The sequence below is a fragment of the Eleutherodactylus coqui genome, chromosome 6 (genome assembly GCF_035609145.1).
Source record: "Eleutherodactylus coqui strain aEleCoq1 chromosome 6, aEleCoq1.hap1, whole genome shotgun sequence".
Classification (NCBI taxonomy): domain Eukaryota; kingdom Metazoa; phylum Chordata; class Amphibia; order Anura; family Eleutherodactylidae; genus Eleutherodactylus; species Eleutherodactylus coqui.
In genome coordinates, this window is record NC_089842.1 from 14,487,430 (window position 1) to 14,511,307 (window position 23,878).

A 23,878-nucleotide genomic window follows, 5' to 3' on the forward strand; every position below is an offset into this window, starting at 1 on the left:
GGGGCGAATTAGGAACCCAAACTGGTCTGGGGAAAAAAAAAGTTACAAAGTAGCCCAATGTTATAGGTGGACCCAGATCAGCAGCAAGTGGGGCGAACTCGAGTAGGCGGGGGTTATCAAACTACCAGCCACAGATATGAAGGTGGTGGGAAGGGAGAAGTCTGTGCAGCATGCATAGCTCGCCACAGCAAACAGTTTCTGACTGCAGGTGTACAATAAAGGGTTTTTTAGGTAAATGACCTCCAAATAGGTCATTACATAGTAACATGTAGTAACATGTTCCCAGTCGGCCCCCATGTGCATCAGTTTGACTCGTAATGACTGTTTGAATTAGTAGTTGATCGTTGGGATCCACTGCTCGTGACCTCTGCTAATCCATCGTTCAGGTGTCTGCTGAAAGCGCCACAACACAGCAAGTTCTCCGACCCCTTGTGGTAGGTGCTGGACGTTGCAGGTATAGCAGTCATTAGGCAATGCATTCAGAACAGCTCAAAAGAATCATAGAATGGTGATGAGTAAGGATGTGGCGCTCACTAGAAGGATACTGAAAAGTGTAGTAGGTGAGTGGTCTTGATTGCCAGGTGAAGACGAGTATTCCTAGGTGCTGTAAACAATCTCATAAGAGAGAGCGGCTAGAGGGAAACTCCGATCATGGCATGAAGGAGGAAGATATAAATGAGATAAAAAGAAAAAAACCTCAGCGCTCGCACCGTAGAATAGGTGGAAATAGAATATACTGAAGGGACTAAAGTTATATCACTTACTTCAGGGAGGCGCCTTTAGGGTAGGCGCCTCCTAATCCAAATAGGCGTATCAAATATGGTACCGATCAGCAATGATGAACAGGTTCCACGATTTTAATAAAACAAGATAAAATATAATACACAACGCGTTTCGGCCGCACGGCCTTTTTCAAGTTTTGAAAGTTTTGAAAAAGGCCGTGCGGCCGAAACGCGTTGTGTATTATATTTTATCTTGTTTTATTAAAATCGTGGAACCTGTTCATCATTGCTGATCGGTACCATATTTGATACGCCTATTTGGATTAGGAGGCGCCTACCCTAAAGGCGCCTCCCTGAAGTAAGTGATATAACTTTAGTCCCTTCAGTATATTCTATTTCCACCTATTCTACGTTGCGAGCGCTGAGGTTTTTTTCTTTTTATCTCAAGAATCATAGAATGGTAGAGTTAGAAGGGACCTCCAGGGTCATCGGGTCCGACCCCCTGCTCAATGCAGGATCACTCATCGCAGACAGATATTTGTCCAGCCTTTGTTTGAACAGTTGCATTGAAGGAAAACTCACTACTTCCTGTGGTAACCTGTTCCACTCATTGATTACCCCTCACTGTCTAATATCTAATTTGTGTCTCCCCCCTTTCAGTTTCATCCCATTGCTTCTAGTCTTTCATTGTGCAGATGAGAATAGGGCTGATCCCTCTGCACTGTGACAGCCCTTCAGATATTTGTAGACAGCTATTAAGTCTCCTCTCAGCCTTCTTTTTTGCAAGCTAAACATTCCCAGATCCTTTAACCGTTCCTCATGGGACATGATTTGCAGACCGCTCACCATCTTGGTAGAGGGGCATAATTACCTCACGTGATCTAGACTCTATGCTTCTCTTAATACATCCCAGAATTGTGTTTGCCTTTTTGGCTGCTGCATCACATTGTTGACTCATGTTCAGTCTATGATCTATTAGTATACCCAAATCTTTTTCACATGTGCTGCTGCTTAGCTCAATTCCTCCCATTCTTATGTGCTTTTTTCATTTTTCTTGCCCAGATGCAGGACTTTGCATTTTTTCTTGTTAAGTACCATTCTTTTAGTCGCCGCCCACTGTGCAAGCTTTTCTAGATCTTTTTGAATACTCCCCCTCTTTTCCCTAGTGTTAGCTATCTCTCCTAGCTTTGTGCCATCAGCAAATTTGATCAGTTTCTCATCAATTTTCTCCTTCAGATCATTTATAAAAATGTTGAACAACACTGGGCCTAGGACAGAGCCTTGTGGTCCCACTTGATACATTCTTCCACTTGGATGTGCAGCCCTTTATGACCACTCTTTGAGTACGATCACTCAGCCAGTTGTGAATCCACCTAACAGTTGCCTTTTCAATCCCATATTTGGTCCTTTTTTCAATAAGTATGGCATGAGATACTTTGTCAAATGCTTTACTAAAGTCAAGATATACTATATCCACTGCATTTCCCTGATCCACCCAGTCGGTGATTCTGTCATAGAAGGAAATTAGATTCATCTGGCATGACTTGCTTGTTACAAACCCATGCTGGCTCTGGTTAATTAGTCCATTTTCATCCAAGTACTTGCATACATGCTGTTTAATAATTTGTTCAAAGATCTTTCCTGGTATAGAAGTCAGGCTCATAGGCCTTTTTTGAAGATAGGGACAACATTTGCCCTTTTCCAATCTCTGGGACTTCTTTTTTTCTCCAGGAATTTTCAAAGATTGAGACTTGAATTCATGTAAGTTAGCTATATGTTCCCTCACCATCTCTCGGCTTATAGACAGCCTGCATTCTTTTATTCCCCCAATAGCACAGGGAAGATCAGTTGATGTTCCATCTACTTTCTGAGAGAAAACAGATACAAAATAGGAATTTAAAATTTTGACCTTCTCAACATCATTCATAACCAATTCACCATTTTCATCTTGTAAGGATCCAATAGCAGCTTTGACTTTTCTTTCGCTTTTGACATACCCCCCAATTCCTTTTTTATTGTTTGTGGCCTTTATTGCAAGCCTCAATTCATTATCAGCTTTAGCTTTTCTGACACTTGCCCTACAGTTTCTGCAGACTGCATTATATTCTTCGCTAGATATTCCCCCCTCTTTCCATTTAACAAACACTGTTAGGTGGATTCAAAATGCTTTGCCTTTTTAAAGCTACAGGGAATAATTCTTTGCTATACTGAGTATACCGGAGATCACACTGCGACGTCCCTCGTGGGTCTAAATAAACAGCCGAATAAGAAAAGTTTCTTTAAAAATTTACACCATTAAAAAATGTAACTGTAAAGAACAATAATAAAACTAAGTACTCGGTTAGACAGGATACCTTCTAGTGGCCAACAAAAAGGAATGTTAACCATTAAAAGTATGATAGCTACAAGACTACTTTGTACTCTACTGGCTAATATGGTACTAAACCCTCCACATACATGCGATATCACTGTAACCATTATGAGACGCAGAATTACCTCCACCGTCACTGAACAAACCCACTATACCAAGACTAACAATACTGTACAAGGGCCAAATAATACCGCCAGACCATGATCACCACCACACCGTTACTGAATAATCACCACTGCAATAGAGCAGTAATACAAAAAACACTATATGAGAGACCTACAGAAGACTCTGTATTAGAGAGACACTGACCAAGAATGGTGACCATGGAAGGAAACCAGAGAGGAAGCCACTGCTGGCCAAAGAAACATGGCAGTCCATCTCTAGTTTACCCGAGACCACTGGGATGTCCCAATGCTTCCGGGAAATTTTCTACGAAAGGATAAAACAAAGGCCGCGCTCCCATGGCCATATGCGCGAAACCCTCAGTGAGTCACGTAGGCTTTTACCGGTGTGGAGCCGGCGGTGAGCCAGCCTGTTGCCTCGAATGGCAGCGATACTATACTGCGCATGACAGCGTATCTCACACACATTGTCACGCACAATCTTCCTGTTCTTTTTTTTGTTTACATATCCCATCCTGTCGCTACGCAAGAGTGTGTATATACGCCGCCAATACGCAATTTTTAATTCGCAACACGCACTTAGAGAACAATGAGCTTGTAATACGCTGCAAAATAGGACATGCTGCGATCTTTTTTGCACTCGCGTATTACGCAATTCCTACACACAAATGTGAGTGAAATAGCCTAAGACAATATATTTGATTGCCTGCGAATTTCTGCATATCACACATGTGAGCCCGGCCCAAAACTGGAAGTCTTTATTACAGAAGTACAACATTTATGAAATTTAAGTTGCCTTCCAAGGACCAATTGTATAGTAAGGGCTTCTTCACATGAGGGTATTTGCGCAGCATATTATATGCTCAATTTTTGCACGCATAATATGCAGTGAATAGAACCTATTGATTTCAATGAGTTCGTTCATATGAGCGTATATTTTCATGCAATGTGCTATTGCGTGAAAAAATATGCAGCATGACCTATTTTGGTGTGTATTACGCACTGCAATAGGCCATTAAAGAGAATGCGCTGGCACACATACATAGTGAATATACACAGGAAACCCCAATAGGGGCCCTAGTAATAATAGAGGTCCCCCCCCCAGTACTAATGGGGCTCCCCTCCCCCCATAGTGGCTCCAGTAGTATTAGTATCCCCCATAATGGCTATAGTAGTAATAAGTGACCCCTATAAAGGATCCAGTAGTAATAAGTTACCTCCATGGTGGCTCCAGTAGTAATAGTGTCCCTTTAATTTGGTCCCAGTAGTAATTAGTGACCCCCATAGTGACTCCAGTATTAATTTGTGACCCCCATAGTGGCTCCAGTAGTATTAGTATCCCTTATATTGGTCCCAGTAGTAATAAGTGACCACCCTTAATGGCTCCAGTAGTAATAAGTGACCCCCATAGTGGCCCTATTAGTAACCGTGACCTCCACAGTGACTTCATAAGTAATAGTTGCCCCTATAGTGGCCCCAGTAGTAATAGTGTCCCCCATTGTGGCCTCAGTAGTAATAATGTACCCCATAGTGGCCCTATTAGCAACAGTGAGCTTCATTGTGCCTCCAGTAATAATAGTGGCCCCCATAGCAGCACCAGTAGAAATATTGGCCCCCATAGCAGCACCAGTAGTAATAGTGCTCCCCATAGTGGCTCCAGCAGTAATAGTATCCCCCATAGCAGCCTCAGTAGTAATAGTGCTTCCCATAGTGGCTCCAGCAGTAGTCGTGACCCCTATATTGGCCTCAGTAGTAATAAGTGGCCCCCATAGTAGTCCCAGTAATAATTGTGACCCCCACCCTCCCATAGTAGTCCTAGTGTCCCTATAGGTCCAGTCCAGCAGCAGTAGTGCAGATTTGTGATTGCTGACCTCTCCTGTCTGCGCTGGGTATAGGATGGCGCACGCAGACGCCGTGGGAGAGAGGTCAGTGGTCAGACTGCACTGCCGGCCTGGACCTGCAGGCTGGGTGAGTGGAATGCTGCACAGACGGTGGGCCACATAAAATGAGGTGGTGGGCTGGATTCAGCCAGCGGGCCTTGTGTTTGAAACATGTGGTCTAAAAGAAAGCTGCTATAGTTGCCCATAGCAACCAATCGCGGCACATCTTTCATTTTACCTCAGCAGTATAAAAAGTGAAAGCTGCGCTGTGATTGGTTGCTATGGGCAATAAAGGCAGATTATCTTTTAGACAGCTCTCATAAAATAGTGGTGCAGGCAAATGTTTTCATGGCACACCCAGTAAAGCAGATTATAATTAACCCCTTGGCAACACACACTGTATGTTCAAACACAAACCTGACAGATGCGATATAACAGATCTGTCCTACATCCATGGCAGCGGTGAAGCCAGGGCCTTAGGCTCTCTGCATCAGCATCATGGCTTTCATCCCGAACATGTAAAAGCGTCCATTAAAGGGAACCTGTCATGAGCTTTGAGCCACATAAACTGTGTTATGGGGCTCAAAGGTGAGGGAACATTGAGTGCGGGGAGTGGTGGACTCTCTGGGCGCCCTGTTCCAGTGCGGCTGCCGTGTGCAGACAGTGTTACTGGTCAGCCATTTTTATGCGCACACGCTTCCAATGGGAGAGCACCGAGCGGGCTGAGAAGAGTCAACTCTGAGGGGACACAACGCAGGAACGGAGCGTCCAGCCAGTATCACACACCGCTCCCCGGACTCCATGTTCCCTCAGCTTTGAGCCTCATCATGTAATTTATAGGGCTCTAAGGTTGTGGAATTTAACCCGACAAACAATCTTTTTTTATAAAATCGACCATTTACAGCAGGTTTACCTAAGGCCTCCCTCACACAGACGTTTTTATCAGCGTTTAGCACTGTCAGAGGCTCCCATTGTTTTCAATGGAGCCTCTCACACAGCCTTAGACAGCCGTTCGCTTGCGGCACTTTCCAGCGCTGCGATTTTCGAGTGGAGTCTGTTGTATCCTTGAAGTCGGATTTAAATTGCCGCGGTTTCAGCAACGCCTGTGTGTGGGAGGCCTAACGAGTTTCAAACACTAACTTTTGCACAGAAGATTTAAAGGGAATCATCACGACACTTGAGCCCCACAAACTACATTACGGGGCTCAAAAGGCGAGGGAACATGGAGTCCGGGGAGCGCTGTATTATACGCACTTATCTTTTTTCAGTCCGTTCTCTGCGTACGTTCAGCCATTCATCTCTATGGGAGAGTGCCGCACAGAGCGGACTGTGTAAATGGGCCGTAAGTTATCTGAAGGTTTGTTTTCCAAAGGATTAGCTTAGCAGATAATGGAGTAACTATGATATGGCTGCTTGCACTTTCCCTGGCTTTGCGTTTACAGGGATTCGTACAACTCACTGTTATGTAGAATCACAGAATGGTAGAGTTGGAAGGGTCCTCCAGGGTCATCGGGGCCAACCCCCTGCTCAGTGCAGGATTCACTAAATCATCCCAGACAGATATCTGCCCAGCCACTGAAGACTTCCATTGAAGCAGAACTCACCACCTCCCGTGGTAACCTGTTCTACTCATTGATCCCCCTCACCGTCTAATATGTAATCTGTGTCTCCTCCATTTCAGTTTCATCCCATTGCTTCTAGTCTTTCCTTGTGCAGATGAGAATAGGGCTAATCCCTCTGCACTGTGACAGCCCTTCAGAAATGTATAGACCGCCATTGTCTCCTCTCAGCCTTCTCTGCTGCAAGCTAAACATTACCAGATCCTTTAACCGTTCTTCATAGGACATGATTTGCAGACTGCTCACCATCTTTGGTAACTATTTTCTGAACTTGCTCCAGTTTGTCTATGTCTTTTTTAAAGTGGGGTGCCCAGAACGGGACACAGTATTCCAGATGAGGTCTGACTACGGAAGAGGAGAGGGGAATAATTACTTCACATGAGCTAGACTCTATGCTTCTCTTAATACATCCCAGAATTGTGTTTGCCTTTTTGACTGCTGCATCACATTGTTGACTCATGTTCAGTCTATGATCTATTAGTATACCCAATTCTTTTTCTACATGTGCTGCTGCTTAGACCAATTCCTCCCATTCTGTATAAGCTTTACAATGTAGACGGTTCCCAGGTCTGTTTTCCTCCACACTACACTTGATTCTGTAGCTTTCGGTACTCCTACTCTCCACTCCAGCAACATTCACTTCAGCAGCATTGCTACACACCTCCTTTCTCGTCCACCTCTCGACGACAACCTCCAACCTCTCTCTAACTCCTCCTTCACTTTCTTTTGCTTCTCGCGCCCTTTCTCACTAAAAACACCTTACATCCTGTCTCGCACTGCTCATTTTCCTGCGAATGTATCTTCTCCTCCCCCCTCTATCAATGAGGGCTTTTCTATAGCAGCAGCCAATCCAGAGCAAGCTGTTACCAGGCAGAATAGTTTAAGCCCGTGAAGAAGGGGGGAGACAGGGTCTCTTCTCCGTGTGATACCTTCTATGTCTTTGTAGGAGTACATAGTCAGGTATTTCAAGACTTATGCTTGTGTGGCTATCCTGTAGGACTCTCTGTGCCACTACACTGTGAGCGGATGTGTGTGCGCCTGCAGCAGCGGCTCCTCTCTTCCCTCTCCTCCTGCTAAACTAAGGAGGAAAGGTCAGGGGAGGAAGATCCCGTGTGCACGCACTGCCGTCAGTGTATGTATTCGGCAGCTGTGCTGCTGAGTGATTACCAGACGGAAAGCTGCAGCACCCCGGCTGTTAATCACTTTAATGGTGACCAGACGTCCCAAAAGCGGGACACATGGCTGTCCCGCTGGGGTCTTGGGGGAAAGCGGGACTGTCCCGCCTAAATCGGGACGTCTGGTCACCTTAGTAAAGGTTTTCCATCTTTAGGCTGGGCAGAATTACCACAGAATTTCTGTGCAGACTTTCCGCATGGAAATTCCGCATGCATTCTTAAGCCTGAGCCTAAGCAGCAAAGTGGACGAGATTTGCAAAAATCTTGTCCACGTGTAAACTGACATGTGGCGCAGAATTCAAATCCGCGACATGTCAATTGTATCGCCGTTACCGCTGTGGGCTCTCTTCTCTCTATGGGGAGAGATTTCCGCAGTGGAATACAGGCAGAAAAGCTGCTTTAAACCTGCGCCAATTGGTGCGGGCTTTAAAGCAGCCTTCTTGCTGCAGAAATCTTGCAGAATTTCCATGCGGTGCCGCTGAAAACATTCCGTGGGATTTCCGTCTGTAGGAACCCGACCTTAAACAGATGTGGGAGCTTCCAGTTTCCTGTCCGGATTGGAGGTGGTCTCTCAGGGGTGCTGTTCTAGGCGAAAGGGACACAATTTGTCACTGAAAGGGGTCAGAAGAGGATGTCAGGAATCCTTCTGACCAATATGCGCCACACAGTCAAGAGCGACTAATACACCGCTGGTGCTCCAACTAATGTGTCCAAACACACAACTCGCCATTCCTTAGCACGGATGGGCTATAACAGCAGACGACCAGTTCCTGCGCCATTGTGTTTAAGAAAAACAGAAAGACGAGACTCCAGGAGGCAAAAGAGCACAAAAACTCTACCCCTGTTAGTAGAAAAACATCTCCTGGTCAGATGGATCCAGATTTCTGTTGCTCAGGCTGATGGGAGGTCAGCCTGAATCGATGACACCTTCCTGTCAGGCTAGTGGCGGAGTAACGGTACGGGGAAGGTGTTCTTGGCGCACCACAGGTCTTCTGATACCTGTTGATGGACTCCACAGTGAATTGCTGCAGTTCTGAAAGCCAAAAAGTGTCCAACACTCTACTAGATGGTGGACTCATACAAGTGACCCTTCAGTGTATGTTTCTTCAGGTGTTCTAGCACTGTTGATGAAGAGACACAAGTAGTCTGGATGCTACTGTGCAACATTTCTATTTCCGCCATTAGCAGGTAACATCTGTACGAGATTATTATTTTCTTAAGGCCCTTTTACACGGAACGATATCGTTCAAACAAACGAAAACTAATGCTAATCGTTCAGTATAAACGCCGCCAATGATCGATCAATCGGTCGCTTCTAGAGATGAGCGAGCGTACTCGGAAAAGCACTACTCGCTCGATTAATTTGCTTTATCCGAGTATCGCTGTGCTCGTCCCTGAAGATTCGGGTGCCGCTGCGGCTGACAGGTGAGTCGCAGCGGGGAGCAGGGGAGAGCGGGCGGGAGAGAGGGAGAGAAAGATCTCCCCTCCGTTCCTCCCCGCTCTCCCCTGCAGCTCCCCGCTCCGTGCCGGCACCCGAATCCTCAGGGACGAGCACAGCGATACTCGGATAAAGCAAATTACTCGAGCGAGTAGTGCTTTTCCGAGTACGCTCGCTCATCTCTAGTCGCTTCTCATTTATTTTGTGCAGGCATAATAATCATCGTTGGCTCGTTCACTAATGGTTCGGTTTAAATACGGATCGTTCATTCACTTATACAGTGAATGTAAATGACTGAATGATTTCTCGTTTGAACGAGCTAGCGATGTATCTGCTGGTATAAACATGGCTGCCGAAGTCCTCGCTGATGATCGCGGAAAAACACGCTTTTTACCGCGGTCTCCATTAATACTATATTAATGGAGACCTTCCGCACGGAAAAACACTGTAAAATAGACCATGCCACCATTTTTTTTCCCGCAGCGTAAATCCGCGGCAGAATCCTGCATGTGAGGACTGAGCCTAATATCTGCGTTATTCCGTTGTGGATTTACGGCGCGGGGAACACGGCATAAATCCGGCCATGGACATTAGCCCTTAGAGCCCTTTTACACGGGCTGATAAACTGTTCAGATCCCTGCATCCAGTGGGAACGGTTATCGCTCAGTATAAATGAACCGACTGAACGACCAATGAGAATTCATTCCCTTCTCATTCATTGATCAGTTTCTGCATGCAGAAGACAGAACAACATATCGGCTGTGTAAACAGGCAGTTATTTATCTATGAACGACTGCCTGTTTACTGTGAATGGAGGTGGGCCAGGATGCCCCCCGGCCGCTCCGCCTCCATTCACTGAGCGATGGTCGTTTCTGTGTTGTTACACAGGAACGATTATCGCTGGGACGACTGTAGGGCATCTGCGCCCAACAGGTCGTCCCGTGTAAAAGGGCCCTTACAGCTACAGGAAACATTTGGTGGAGGCGATTACTGCTAAAGAAGGATCTACAGTTATTAAATTCAAGGGTTCACTTACATTTCTCCCTGCAGTTTGGTGGATTATGAAAGATATAAGATGTGACAGACGGTACAACGGTGTGTGATTACTTACACTGCGCCTGTCTATAGTTGTGACTTCTATAAGAGGAAAAGCACTTCAGTTATATTAAAACCCCTGTTGGCGGCACTCTCTTATCAATGCTTTCCATTGTAGGTCGCCGTCTCCGCAGTCACCGCTGTGCAGGTTTCAACGTGTTGTGTCAGTTAATTTGTGACTGCAGTGCAAGAAAATATATTTCTCTCACTTGTGATTTGCACGAAAGAGCAGCAGCGTGCAGCGATTCGTTTTTTGAGGTCTGAGGGTGCGTATGGTGCCAATATTTATCAAAGACTTACTGCACAATGGAAAGAAAAATGTTGTATGAATGGATAGAGAAGTTTAAGGAAGGTCTTACAAGTGTCAGCCATGAAGGAGGACGCCCGCCCACGTCTGATGACAACGTTGAAGAATTAGACTGATACCTTGAGGAAGGTGAAAGTTTCTTAACCTATTTAGGACCAAGCACAGTAAATTTACGGCGCTTGGTCCTGGGCTTTAAACCCAGGCGATAATAAAAAAAATACAGATGGGGTTTAAAGCCTTTGCTTCTGCAATAAATCAGAAGCATGTCGGGTTGTTAGTAGTTAGTGACAGCTAAGAACCCCTGGGAGAGGGCAGGAGGGGTTTTTAACCCTTTCTGCCTTCTCCTTTCTCTACTACACAGCGCTCAATGAGCACTATGTACTAAAGAGTAAAAGTGAAAATCGTTCTTCCACTACGCAAGCCGGCTGCCGGGATCCCCTGTCACAGCAGAGCTATAGGGTCCTAGCAGACCCTGATCAGGTCTGCCAGTGACTGATGTCACTACAGGGGGATGTTTTCCTTGTAACTGGGGATCCTATAGATACCCCAGCTACAATGGAAAAGTGTCAAATAAAAAAAACCAAAACATGTGACTGTCCCCCAGAGGTTTTATGTGATGTTATGTGGACATAGATAGTAAAAAAATATATATATTACATACATAAGTAAAAACAAATTACACAATAAGATAAAAATATATACATAAAAAAGAAAATAACCTAAAGCCGACACAAACTAAAACTGTCGCTATATGCGCCCTGTAATCCAAAACCATACATATTATATATCAAAACGGCCGAAACAAAATGAGGAACCCATTCTTATACTTTATTTTTTAAATATACTGATTAAAAAGAAAAATAACAATAAATGTTAAAAAAATAAAATCAATAATACAACTAAAAAACTGAAGGTTAAACATAGGGCATTAAAACCACCACATTGGTAAAATCTCTAAAAAGTGTCTGGTCCATAACCCCTTAAGGACTAGGCTGTTTTGTACCTTAAGGACCAGACACTTTTCAGGGATTTTACCCATGTGGTGGTTTAACTGCCCTATTTTTTTTTCCTTAAGCTGCCAAAATTATTTTTGCTGCATTTTTTTTTCTGTGTCATATAGGGTGATATTTTTATATTGTTTTCACTGACTTTTTTCCCGTTTTTAAGTTTTAAAAGATCCCCTGTAGTGACAATAGTCACCGGCAGAGCTGATCAGGGTCTGCTACGAAGGATCAGGGGATCCTGTCGGTCACATGACTGCCGGCTCACATAGTGGAAGTTATACTTTCACTTTTTAGTACATAGCGCTCATTGAGTGCTGTGTACTCGGGAAAGGAGAAGGCAGAAAGGGTTAAAAAACCCTCCTGCCTTCTCTTACGGTTATCAGCTGTCACTAACAGCTGACAACCAGACATGCTCCTGCTTGATTGCAGAAGCAGGGGCTTTAAACCTGCTCCGTATTTTTACAATCGACTGGGTTTAAAGCCTAGGACCAAGAGCCGTAAATTTACAGTGCTTGTTCCTAAATGGGTTAAGGTACAAAACAGCCTGGTTCTTAAAGGGTTAAAAAGAATCATTGCTAGTGACGAGACATGGATTCATCAGTACGAGCCTAAGGGATCATTTACACATAACGATTATTGCTTAAAATTCGTTCAAACAAATGAATTTGAGCGATAATCGTTCAGCGTGAAGGCAAAAAAATAAATAAATCGTTCACTTTTGTTTAGGCTGACTTTTCAGTCAAAACCTGATTAGCGCTCGCTGGCTTTTCATTCCGTGTAAACGCTCACCGTTCAGCACTTCTCTAAGTCTGTCTGTCTAAACGCGCTGCACAAGCGCCAAAGACCTTACCGGTGACATCAGCGCTTGTGCAGTTGTTTTACAGACTGTCAGCCCGTGTAAAAGGGCCTTTAGACGGCGGTGCATTTGTGGCTCGCAGCTCGGCCTAAGGGTCCGTTTACACCAAGCAATACATCTTTCAAACGAATGAATGTCATCAGAGTTCACTCTGAATGAGCCAACGATGTATCTGCTGTATAAACAAACGAGAAATCATTCAATCTTTCACATTTGCAGTATAATGGCCCATTTAGACAACGATTATCGCTCAGGAGCCATCTTTTGAGTAATAATCGTTGCGTCTAAACGCGTGGCTTCGTGCACTGTTCCATCATCTGTGATTTCTAGCAAGCTAGAAAGCACCGATGACTGTTAACATCACTGCACGCTGATTTTCTTGGCGGGTGGCGCTGATAGTATTCTTTCAGCTAGTATCATGCTGGCAGTTCTCAGTGGGACACCATCTGAAAGCTCCGAGAACAATGCAGCTGTTTGCATATACAAAACAGCTGCTTTGTTCTCTGAGCTATCGTAGCGATATACCGCTCCACCTGCATCAACTCTTAGGCTGGGTTCACTCGAGGCGGAATTGCGGTGGAATTTCTGTGCAGATTGTCCGCACAGCAATTCCGCCTGCGCACCTAATCCCGGGATTAGCCAGCAAAGTGGATGCAATTTTTCAAAAATCTTGTCCACACGCTGCGGCCAATCCGTTGTAACCAAGCCACGTGGAAACGGACATGCGGGGCGGAAAATAAAAACACACAGTATGGCAATTCTTTTTTACATTTCCGCATCAGCCTCTCTCCTCTCTATGGGGAAAGGTGGCCGCAGCATAAAAGCAGGCGGCGAAACCGCTCCTAACCCGTGGGATTTGAAGCGGCGCTTATCCTGCTGAAGTCTTGCGGTTTTTGGTGTGGTCATTGTGCGAGATTTCTGTGAGATTTCCATCCCATGTGACTCCAGCCTTAAGCAGCTAATTAGCTACTTAGAGTTATGTAAAGATGATATGTAAAACTGTCACTCAAACTTATCTTTGAGTGTAAATGGGCCTTAAGTGACTGAGAGACGAACGAGCGCCGTTTAAATAGAACGATAAGTGAACAATCCAGTCCTGCATAAAATACATGACAAATGAAAAGTGAAGGACTCATTGGTCGGTCGTTGGCTGCGTTCAGATTGAACGATAATTTGTTCCGTGTAAAAGGGCCTTAAATCATTTTTAGAATGAGAGAACATGAAAGCGTGTGGACAGATAAAGTGGGGAGATTATGTCGAAAAACAATGTATTTGTCTTTTCTGAAAGTGGATTAAAATAATTCTACAATGCGGATAATTTTTGACACCCCCCCCCCCCCCCCCCGTACAATCAGACTACATCATATTAGTAACCGATACAGAAATGCAGGGGTTCACTTACTTTCTCTTGCAACTATTTACCTGCGCCGCACATCTCCTGTATACACATGCAGCGTGTGGCGGACTATATACCCGGATCGTTAGGCGCACATCCTGTTGGGGGTTATACTCCCAGTCTCTGCGGTGGCAATGGAAGTGAAATGTAACAAAGGAAGGAATTTTCTGCCCCCAGAGGAGCTTACAATCTACGGTCCGCGTCACCGCCGGCGCAGACATAACATGATCATGTGTCGGGAATGTAAGCAGTTTACAATATTATCCGGGAAGTTCAGAGGAGCCTGGAGAAAAGCCAGATCCTGCCCGCAGCCCCCGCAACACAGCGAGTTCAGACAAGACCCCCAAGCCCATCACATCAGGAGCCACAGCCGAAGCATGAGGCATCCAGAGCGATAGACCGACCTCAGAGACACAGGCCAATCGTATGGAGGCAACCAGAGGCGTAGATCAACCGCAAAGACACAGCCAAGGCATCCAGAGTCTGAGACTAAGACCGCCTGCACACGAACGGATTCACATTGCGGAATCCGCGGTCAGCACCCGCACCAAATGCCGTCTATAGCATGCTATGGGAGATCGATTCTTCCTGCAATTTGCGATTTCCACTAGTGGACGAAAAATTGCAGCATGCTCTATTTTTGTGCGGTGTCCGCATGGACAGCTTCCGTTGTGGAGAGGTGGCGGGTACCTGCATCATTGCCCAGCGACGATGCGGGAAAAACAAACATTTAAAAAAAAAATCTGTACTGCGCATTACGGACAACGGCTCGCCGCGACTATTCACAGTACAGAACAAGAAGAGAAAAGACATGCCCATGTAGACGCCAACCGGGCACAGGGTCGGATTCCGCTGCCGGCTCACATATGCGGAATCCGACCCATTCGTGTGCAGGAGGCCTAAGGATACGACACAAGTGGCGCCCGACACATCGACATGCATTCTAAATTCTCATCGGTGAGACGGACAAGAAAAGGACAGAAACTACATGAAAAACACTCATAAAAAGTCTGCATGAAAGAAGCGCAGTGGTGTGAGCCGCCTCACTGGATATTACCGATCCGTATGCTGTTCTTGTGTTGTCCGCTTTTTTCATGTCTGACACACGGACAAAAGACTAAAAAGAAATAAAAAATGCTAGTACTTCGGAGGTCTAATCGTAAAAACAACCGAAATATATCCAGAGCCATAGACCAACCATAGGGGCACAACCTCACTGAGGTTCGAGGCACAAGTCAACTGTATCGTCACTCACAGCAACCAATCAGATTGCAGCATGGACACAGCAAGTTTTTACTATCACTCCAATCATACAGCGAAAGACGGATTTGAATGTCGCGGTCACATGATAACCGCCAGTGTTCACGGACGATCAGATATTGGATCACATTTTATATCCTGGTGGCAGTCTTGTTGTAAACGTTTAAACACCGGTCACATGACACAAGATCGCTTGCAGGTAGACACTCCCATACATCACATTTTCCACTTTTTGCTGCCAGACTCAGGGGGTCTCAGGTTTATTTTCTTGACTGCAGGGTCTACGTGCCAAGAGCTGCCAACAAAGAGGAGACGGCACCAGCGCCCGGGATTACAACATCACGATGGAGGAACAGATGGTGGCCCCGAAGACTGTGCAAGCAGACCGCTCACCAATAGTTACTGCTGTTAAAGAGCACCGGTCACCAATAGTTACTGCTGTTAAAGAGCACCGGTCACCAATAGTTACTGCTGTTAAAGAGCACCGGTCACCAATAGTTACTGCTGTTAAAGAGCACCGGTCACCAATAGTTACTGCTGTTAAAGAGCACCGGTCACCAATAGTTACTGCTGTTAAAGAGCACCGGTCACCACCCCGGACACGTCCGTTCTAGTACATACTTGTATCCCCCATAATATAACAATTCTGGAGTGTCTTTTCTTTGATTTTGTATTGTGCCATCCCTCTACTATTCCTCCTGGAAATGTATGAATTAATTGACAACTGGGTGTTACCAGCAAGGAAGGAGTATCCTTACATAAACTACTTTGTCAGCGCTGATTGGACATTATCAGAGACACACACAACTGACAAGAGAAATGGCAACACCCAGTTAATTTATTCATGGATTTCCAGGAATAACAACAGAGGAGCAGCAGAATGCAGAATTATGAGGAAACAAGCTCCACAATTTTCATTTCATGGTAACAAGTACAATATTTACTAAAACAGACTTGTCAGGAGAGGCGACAGGTCCTCTTTAAAGGGACATGATCCCCATTTACATGTTGATATCTGTATGATCAAAGATGCACCAATCCTGACAAAGTGACCCCAAGGTGCCAATCAGGAGGCCAAGATAAGTCAGGCCCGGCTTCTGTTGCCTCACATACTGGACCCTTCCTGTTTCTAAGGAGTATGAAAGAACTGTCATGGTGATGCTTCTTGGCTGAGAGTTCCTTTGTGTTGGACCCAAGCACCCCAGATCCTCCAGGAAATCATTAAAAGGATTGTCCAGCTTTAAACCATTGATGGCCTATCCTCAGCAGATTGGCCGCCGTTCGCTGCCCAGCACCCTAGCAGATTGCCAAGTTTGTATGCTTGTGCATGGAGTTGGTGTGCATGAAGCAGACAGCATCGTTCCCATTGCAGTGGCCAGGCTTGGTATTACAGGCAAAATTTCCCATTGAAGTGAATGGCCTGTAAAACCAGGTCTGGACACTGTAATGGGAACGGTGCTGTCTGCTTCCTGCAGAAATCCGCTCAGTGCACCTGCCCCATGATCAGCTGATCGTACCTAGGAGTCGGATCTCCATCAATCTACTAGGATAGGCCATCAATAGTTTAAAACGGAATAACCCCTTTAAGTATCACAATGGTGGGGAACTCTATGGAGCCGACAGCACCGCCTCAGACTATATCCCCTGTCAGTATCCACCGCAGCTCACAGAACACAAAAGGTGATGGAGGTCATGCAGGATCGCTGCTGCCGCACGCGGTGGGATAGGCATTACATAAGAGCGCTGTTGCTGGCCCAATGGTGGCCCATAGAGTCTCAGACAGCTCAGGGACAACTAGACAGTGAGGAGTCTCAACCTTCTGTGACATCACTGACCAGCGGAGTACTTCAGCACCCCACAATACACCATTGATCCCCAATTATGACTTTGCTTCTGTAGGGGACCAACTAATGTTCAGGACCCCAATCACAGGTGTCCAGGGAGTCTATAGGGTTTACTGCAAGAGATTGCTAGCTCTTGAGTCTTGGTCTCAGAGGTGTCAGGACTGCAGTTCCTTGTGACAACATTGGATAACCAAAAGGTCCTGACAGCTGCTCCTCAGGCCCATAAAGAGCAACTGCGACCTGGTGACTGCCTGGTGCAAGGTGACGTCCAGCTGTAGAAGTGATCACACAGCGCCCCCCAACCCCGACTCCCCTCCTGACAGAGGAAGCCTTTGTTCCCTTCATTTTGTGGTTCATACAGGATGGAAACATCTGGGATTCATCAGCAAAACCCCCCTCTAACCCACCCCATCCAAAATCCAGGACGGCCCTCCCCACTCAGCCCCCCAAGGGGCCACTCCCAGCTCCCACCCCCCTAAATCCCTTTTATACATTTCCAGCTGTGAACAAGGGGGACAAAAGGCGAAAACCAGACAAAGTTACGATTTGGCTGCTGACCAGGAAGACAAACTAATTACATGAGCTGCCTGGTACTAAGAAGCTGGAGGGGAGCAATTATACAGGGACCCCCATCATTCTCTGGGGTGCACTATAATGGGCCCACAAAAAAGCTCCCACCCTGGACCACAGTGGAGTTATGTTGGGGGGTCTATGACCGCCTCCAGGCCCCCGACAATCACAAATAAACCAAAACAACCCTGGACTCCCTGATATCTGACGGTGGGATTAACTCCTTAAAAACAGGACACAGTCATCTAATCACACAGCTGCCGGCCTACCCCAGACATTATGGGGGATCCATTGCACCCCAAAACAGCTATTAAAACTTAATGAAATTGCCCACAATGCACTTGTTTGTCGTACTAAGGGGTTAACCATCCTGATCTGCACTATATAAGAATTATCAGCATGTGTGAATAATTAATGCTCATGCAGATAAGGGGGTGTGGCTAGGCTGGAATTGTTACTATGTGGCACAGAACATCTGCAACATTTATGAAAACTTTCTACATTTTTGTAACAAGAATCAATGAAGTGAGAAACCACAAGGCGGAATGAATGAGCCCTCAGCGCGGAGTCACGGACGCCCTAACTTTTACAGCATTTGGAGCTGCAGAGTTTGGGGGCCCCTGTGCCAGCCTGGGGGTGCTGGGTCTGGTGGGGGGATACAGGGGGTCAGTCTCTTACCACTATGTAGTGCTGCAGGCTCCCGGCTGTCTCTTCTGTCTTGCAGTTCTGTCTTCTCACTATCTGAGGCTCTCACAAGGGGACAAATCCCTACATCCAGCCTGAGCGGCTCCGCAGGGTCCTAAAGAAACAGAGTAGAGTTAGAGCATCAGCCCCTGACTCCCTCTGTGCTGCAGAGCTAACCCTTCAGCTGCCAACAAGCCATTCCTCTTTCCCCTGACAGATACATAGTGATATACATTATTCTGCAGATTATTACACCACTGACCTCTTTATAGAGATCTGCAGAACGTTGCTCTGTACCTGCAGATATTATACTATCCTATTAAAGGTAATTTAATATCTGAGCAAGAATTAGTAGTAGTATTTATTTCCATATGGTAATATTTAGTGGGGCTCCACTGGCCCTAATGACATTGGATACTCTCTGTGGCATACTTGCTACTAATGTCTGATACACTTCAGTTGGTATCTCCCTCCATTCATCCTGCAACCCATCTAGTGAGTTCTCTCAAGGATAGACGCTGTTCATATTTCCTGACCCAATGTTTCAGTTCATCCCATAGATGTTCGGTAGGGTTCCAGTCGGGACTCTGTTCAGTCAGTGGAATCGTGAAGCATCTATATCCTCAAACAAATGTAACACAGCGTTGGATTTGTGACAAGCCGCATTGTCTTGCTGGAAGTATGGCCGACCATTCCCAGAGTATTGCCACATTGTTGGCAGCACATTATTGTCTAGAATGTCATGGTCACCTCCGTGTTCATGGTTCTTGGCAGTATAACCAACAGACCGAGGCCATGCCATGTAAAACATCCCCAGACCATAACAGAACCTCCGCCATACTTAACTGTTGGCCCAACACACTCCGGCATAAGACGTTCCCCAGGATCCTCCGCACACAGGAACGTCCATCTGATCTGCAGATGGAGTAGCGTGATTTGTCCCTTCCATTGCTCAACTGATGACAACGCTCCTTGTACCATTGTAGATGGCCTGATGAATATTCTTTGAGAGAAGACACCAGACATTTGCAGGATGAATGGAGGGAAATACCTGTTAAAGTGTATCAGACGTTAGTAAAAGGTATGCCATTAGGACCAATGGAGCCCCACTAACAGATGGAAATAAATACTACTTTTGATTCTTGCTCAGGTGTCCAATTACTTTTGGTAAGATAGTGCATATCACTGACCTCTCTAATGACCTGCAGAGCATCGCTCTGCTCCCTCAACACCTGACAGATGCATAGAGATATATTCTCCAGATTATTATACTACTTGGGCCAATTTTTGTATCATGCTTAGCGCACTGTGACAAATTTCTTTGTGTTAGGCCTGTTTTACACGGCCAAGAATCTCGCACGAGTTTGGTGCATTGCGAGAGGCACAAAACCCATGAGAATACGAACCGCATTCTTTTGAATTGACTCATATACATGAGCGATTTTCTCTCATCGCATCGCAGCATGTCCTCACGTTTCTTGAAACACATTGCCCATTTCTTAGCCTAATCTCGCGCTCATCCGTGTGTAGGTAGCCTTAATCCATGCCCCCTTCAGCAAGTCACACACCTTTTTTGTTCCCTCACAGAAAGGCCAGTGTCACATGGGTGTAAGCGTATCTATGTGTGCATTTGTATGGTGTATTCGCGCAATGGGCACGTTTTACTGTTCTATTTGCGCATGCAACCATGCTCCCATTCATTGAAATGGGCAATTAGTGTCATTCGTTCAATAAGTGCCCTTTCACTGCAAAAATACCTGGAAAAATAGTGCATGCTGCATATTTTTTTTTTGTGCAAACTAAATATGTTTATTGAAATCAATTTGTTCTAGTCATTGCATATTGCACATGCAACTTTTTGTGCACAATACACTGTGAAATAAGTTTGTGTGAATCCGGCCTAATAATGAACATATATGGCCCCAATACACAAAAGGGGCATCATTACCGAAGTAAAATAAAGAAGCCTATACTCCTCTATCTTGTTTCCCCCTTGCAGCTCCGATTCCAGGTAGTGTGATCACGTGATTGCTGTGGACAATCCCTGACCTTAGTATTAGTATGTCTCCGTCTAGTGATTGGCTGCAGCAATTACATGTTAGATGGCACATGATCACGCCACCTGAAAGTGACAGAGGACCAGTGTGGACCAAGAGGCAGAAGGAGCAAAATGGGCAAACATAGGCTTTTCCATTTCACTCATTCCCAGTTGCCTGTAAGACAAACCCCCAAAATCCGGGACAATTGGGAGACAAGAATGTCCTCGCTAGAGCTGTGCAGAACATCGCTCTGTCCCCTCTACCTCCTGGCAGGTAGATACGTGATGTAATCTGTCGATTATTACACCACTGACCTCTCTAGAGATCTGCAGAGCATTGCACCAACTGTTCAGCGATATCTTGCTTGGTCTTTTGATTTACTTCGATGACCATTGGAATATTTCCTTACTGACTGTAGAAGGTGAATCTTCTATCTTGACATCTCATCATCATTAAGCCTCTCCTGCAATCTTGACATCTCATTAACCCTCCATACGTCACCAGTTGCACCATTACAGGTCTGGAGTTTATAACGTTATAATAAACATTTCAGCTCTGTGGGGGACGTTGCGCCTTATTCTGCCAGGACATTGTGTCCATAATGGAGAATTTTGGATCCATATTTAATTGCTGTTTACAAGATAGGAAACACTTCTGTAAACTTTGACCAGGACTGAGGTTACATGTCCAGATGCTGCGAGCTCTGGGGAGTAATTATACTGTGGGCCCCCAAAACCTGATGTCAACATAAAGTACAGCAGTATCAGAAAACCGCAGAGATCCCGTGTGACTAGTATGATGGAGGATCATAAACTAGTGAGCTATGCTGCCCAATGCCAGGCAGTTGCTGGAAAGCTCAACTGAAAAACTGGAGCCACAGCAGAGGATATCACCTGCTTCTCGGGGTCTTCTGCCCGCATGCCTAAAATACTATTCAGAAAAAATGTTTATTAGAAACGAGGGGGTCATTCATCATAAATATAATACAGTTTGAAGGGGGTTTTCTATGCAAATACTATTGATCACCTATCCTGAGGATAGGTCAAGAGTTGATTGTGCGCCCACTGTCAGCACCACAATACACAGGGGTCGGAGCAAGAAGCTGTTGGCTCCAACACGTGTAGTGGCCGGCGCTTGTAAATGCAGGTGCAGCAGTCATTATTTTACTGAGACCCCAGCCTGCAATTACAAATGCTGGCCACTACACAGTGGTTGGAGCAGTAGCTTCTCTCCAGGCCATGCATTGCAGCGCTTGATAGCTGGCTCCCACTCAGCTTGGGTCTCCAACTGCGAACTCTAGCCTATCAACTATTTATGACCTATCCTTAGCATAGGTCTTCAATGGAATTTGTTTGGAAAACTCCTTTAATAATGGGCTATTACAACCTCTCAGACATGACATACAGGCGGGCTGTCGGCAGTAATAGAGGTTACTGTAATATAAAATGTGCGGACCTCATGTAATTATATCAGTGATGTCATCAGCAGGGGGCGGAGCTGTGATAACTTCTCATTGACAAGATAGTAATGGATCTCAAATGCCTAATAAAGATGTAACACAGCTGCCCAGATGACGCCGTGAGTATAAAGGGCAACAGGAAGTTGTAAATAGTGGAATTACCCCCTCAGGGTATTTGGACATTTTTCTTTGATCCCTGAGGATACGGCTGTGAAGCTCTTTGAAGCAAGACTCTTGTTGTGGTGACTCCACACTGCTGTAACTGCAGGACATGTCAGAACCTGCCTGACTGCTGCGGGATTCCAGACAGGAGACCGAGTCATCTCCAGCACCAAGACACCAAAAGGAGAGCGAGAAACGGCCAAAATCCAGAAATTACAACCAGGAAAAGGTGCTGCTTAATATAAATCACAAAGAAATTGGTTTAACCACAAAATTAAAAATGGTTATAATTAAAAAGACGTCCGAATTAAAATATTACAACATTTAATAAGATTCACATTTGAGAAGATGTAGAATAAAAATATAAGCGCCATCAGTGGGGCCTTCACAACCCTTTGTATCCACTTAGGGTGGACGCCCACTTGCGATTTCTTTCCCTGCGATGCGACAGCGATGATTATAAAACCAATAATTTTCAATGGTTTCATACTCATTTGTGATGTTTCAGCAGAGCTGCGCATCGCAGAGAAGAAATCTGCGATATTGCTCAGTCTTTTCAATGGGGCCAGCGGCAGCAGTACTAGCCCCACTGAAAACATAGGGAGAATATCGCGGACAGCTGTGGCAGGAGTTTCCTTCATCAATGAACAGCTAAGCGCTGCCTGTAATTGGCTGAGCGCTCAGCCAATCAGCACAGCCCTTTCAGGAGGCGGGGACTTTTGAAATCCCACCTGCTGAAAGTGCAGGACAGCAGTGCAGGGGAGCCAGCTGGAGGACGAATCTGAGCGGCGGAGAGGTGAGTAAAGTTTTTTTAGTTTTTTTTAACCAGCAAGGGATGATTTTCAGGGAAGGGCTTTTATATCTCAAGCCCTTCCCCAAAAATTATGCGGCGGGGGTTGCCACAAAACCACTGCTTTCAATGGGGCCGGCGGCAGCGCCGACCCCATTGAAAACAATGGGATAGTATACCGCGGACTTCTGTCACAGCTGTGGCAGAGGATTCCTTCATCCCCGTGGGGATGAAGGAAACTCCTTCCACAGCTGTCACAACTGTGGCAGACGTCCGCGGTATACTCCTATATGTTTTCATTGGGGCTAGCGCTGCTGCCGCTGACCCCATTGAAAACACTGGTGAGATTGCGGGTTTTTTGGGCTGCAAGTCGAGTGTTTTACCTTGCTCTCGCAGCGCAAGAAATAAAAACGCCAGTGGGTGTCCACCCGTAAGGTGATACAGCAGACAATGAAATAGAATGAGAGTAAATATATTAATATCTGAATAGAATCATAGAATGATAGTTGAAAGGGACCTCCAGGGTCATCATGTCCAACCCCCTGCTCAGTGCAGGATCACTAAATCATCCCAGACGGATGTCTGTCCAGCCTCTGAACACTTCCATTGAAGGAGAACTCACCACCTCCCGTAGTAACCTGTTCCACTCATTGATCCCCCTCACTGTCTAATATCTAATCTGTGTCTCCTCCCTTTCAGTTTCATCCCATTGCTTCTAGTCTTTCCTTGTGCAGATGAGAATAGGGCTGATCCCTCTGTACTGTGACAGCCCTTCAGATAATTGTAGACAGCCATTAAGTCTCCTCTTAGCCTTCTTTGCAAGCTCAACATTCCCAGATCCTTTAACTTCCTCATAGGACATGATTTGCAGACCGCTCACCAGCCTGGTAACTCTTCTCTGCATTTGTTCCAGTTTGTCTATGTCTTTATTAAAGTGGGGTGCCCAGAACTGGACCCAGTATTCCAGATGAGGTCTGACTAAGGAAGAGTAGAGGGAGATAATTACCTCATGTGATCTAGACTCTATGCTCCTCTTGAAACACAATTCTGGGATGTATTCTATTTTGGCTGCTGCATCATATTGT

At 45.6% G+C, this 23,878-nt stretch overlaps 1 protein-coding gene across 1 annotated transcript in view; it reads right to left on the reverse strand.

The window, feature by feature from the left end:
- Nucleotides 1-23,655, reverse strand: part of MFAP2 (microfibril associated protein 2) — a 34,992-nt gene extending 11,337 nt beyond the window's left edge. The window contains 4 exon segments of the mRNA XM_066609252.1: nt 18,338-18,386; nt 18,388-18,458; nt 20,697-20,751; nt 23,555-23,655. Of these exon segments, the coding sequence (XP_066465349.1) occupies nt 18,338-18,386; nt 18,388-18,458; nt 20,697-20,751; nt 23,555-23,655 (276 nt within the window).
- Between the last annotated feature and the right edge of the window lie 223 nt (nt 23,656-23,878).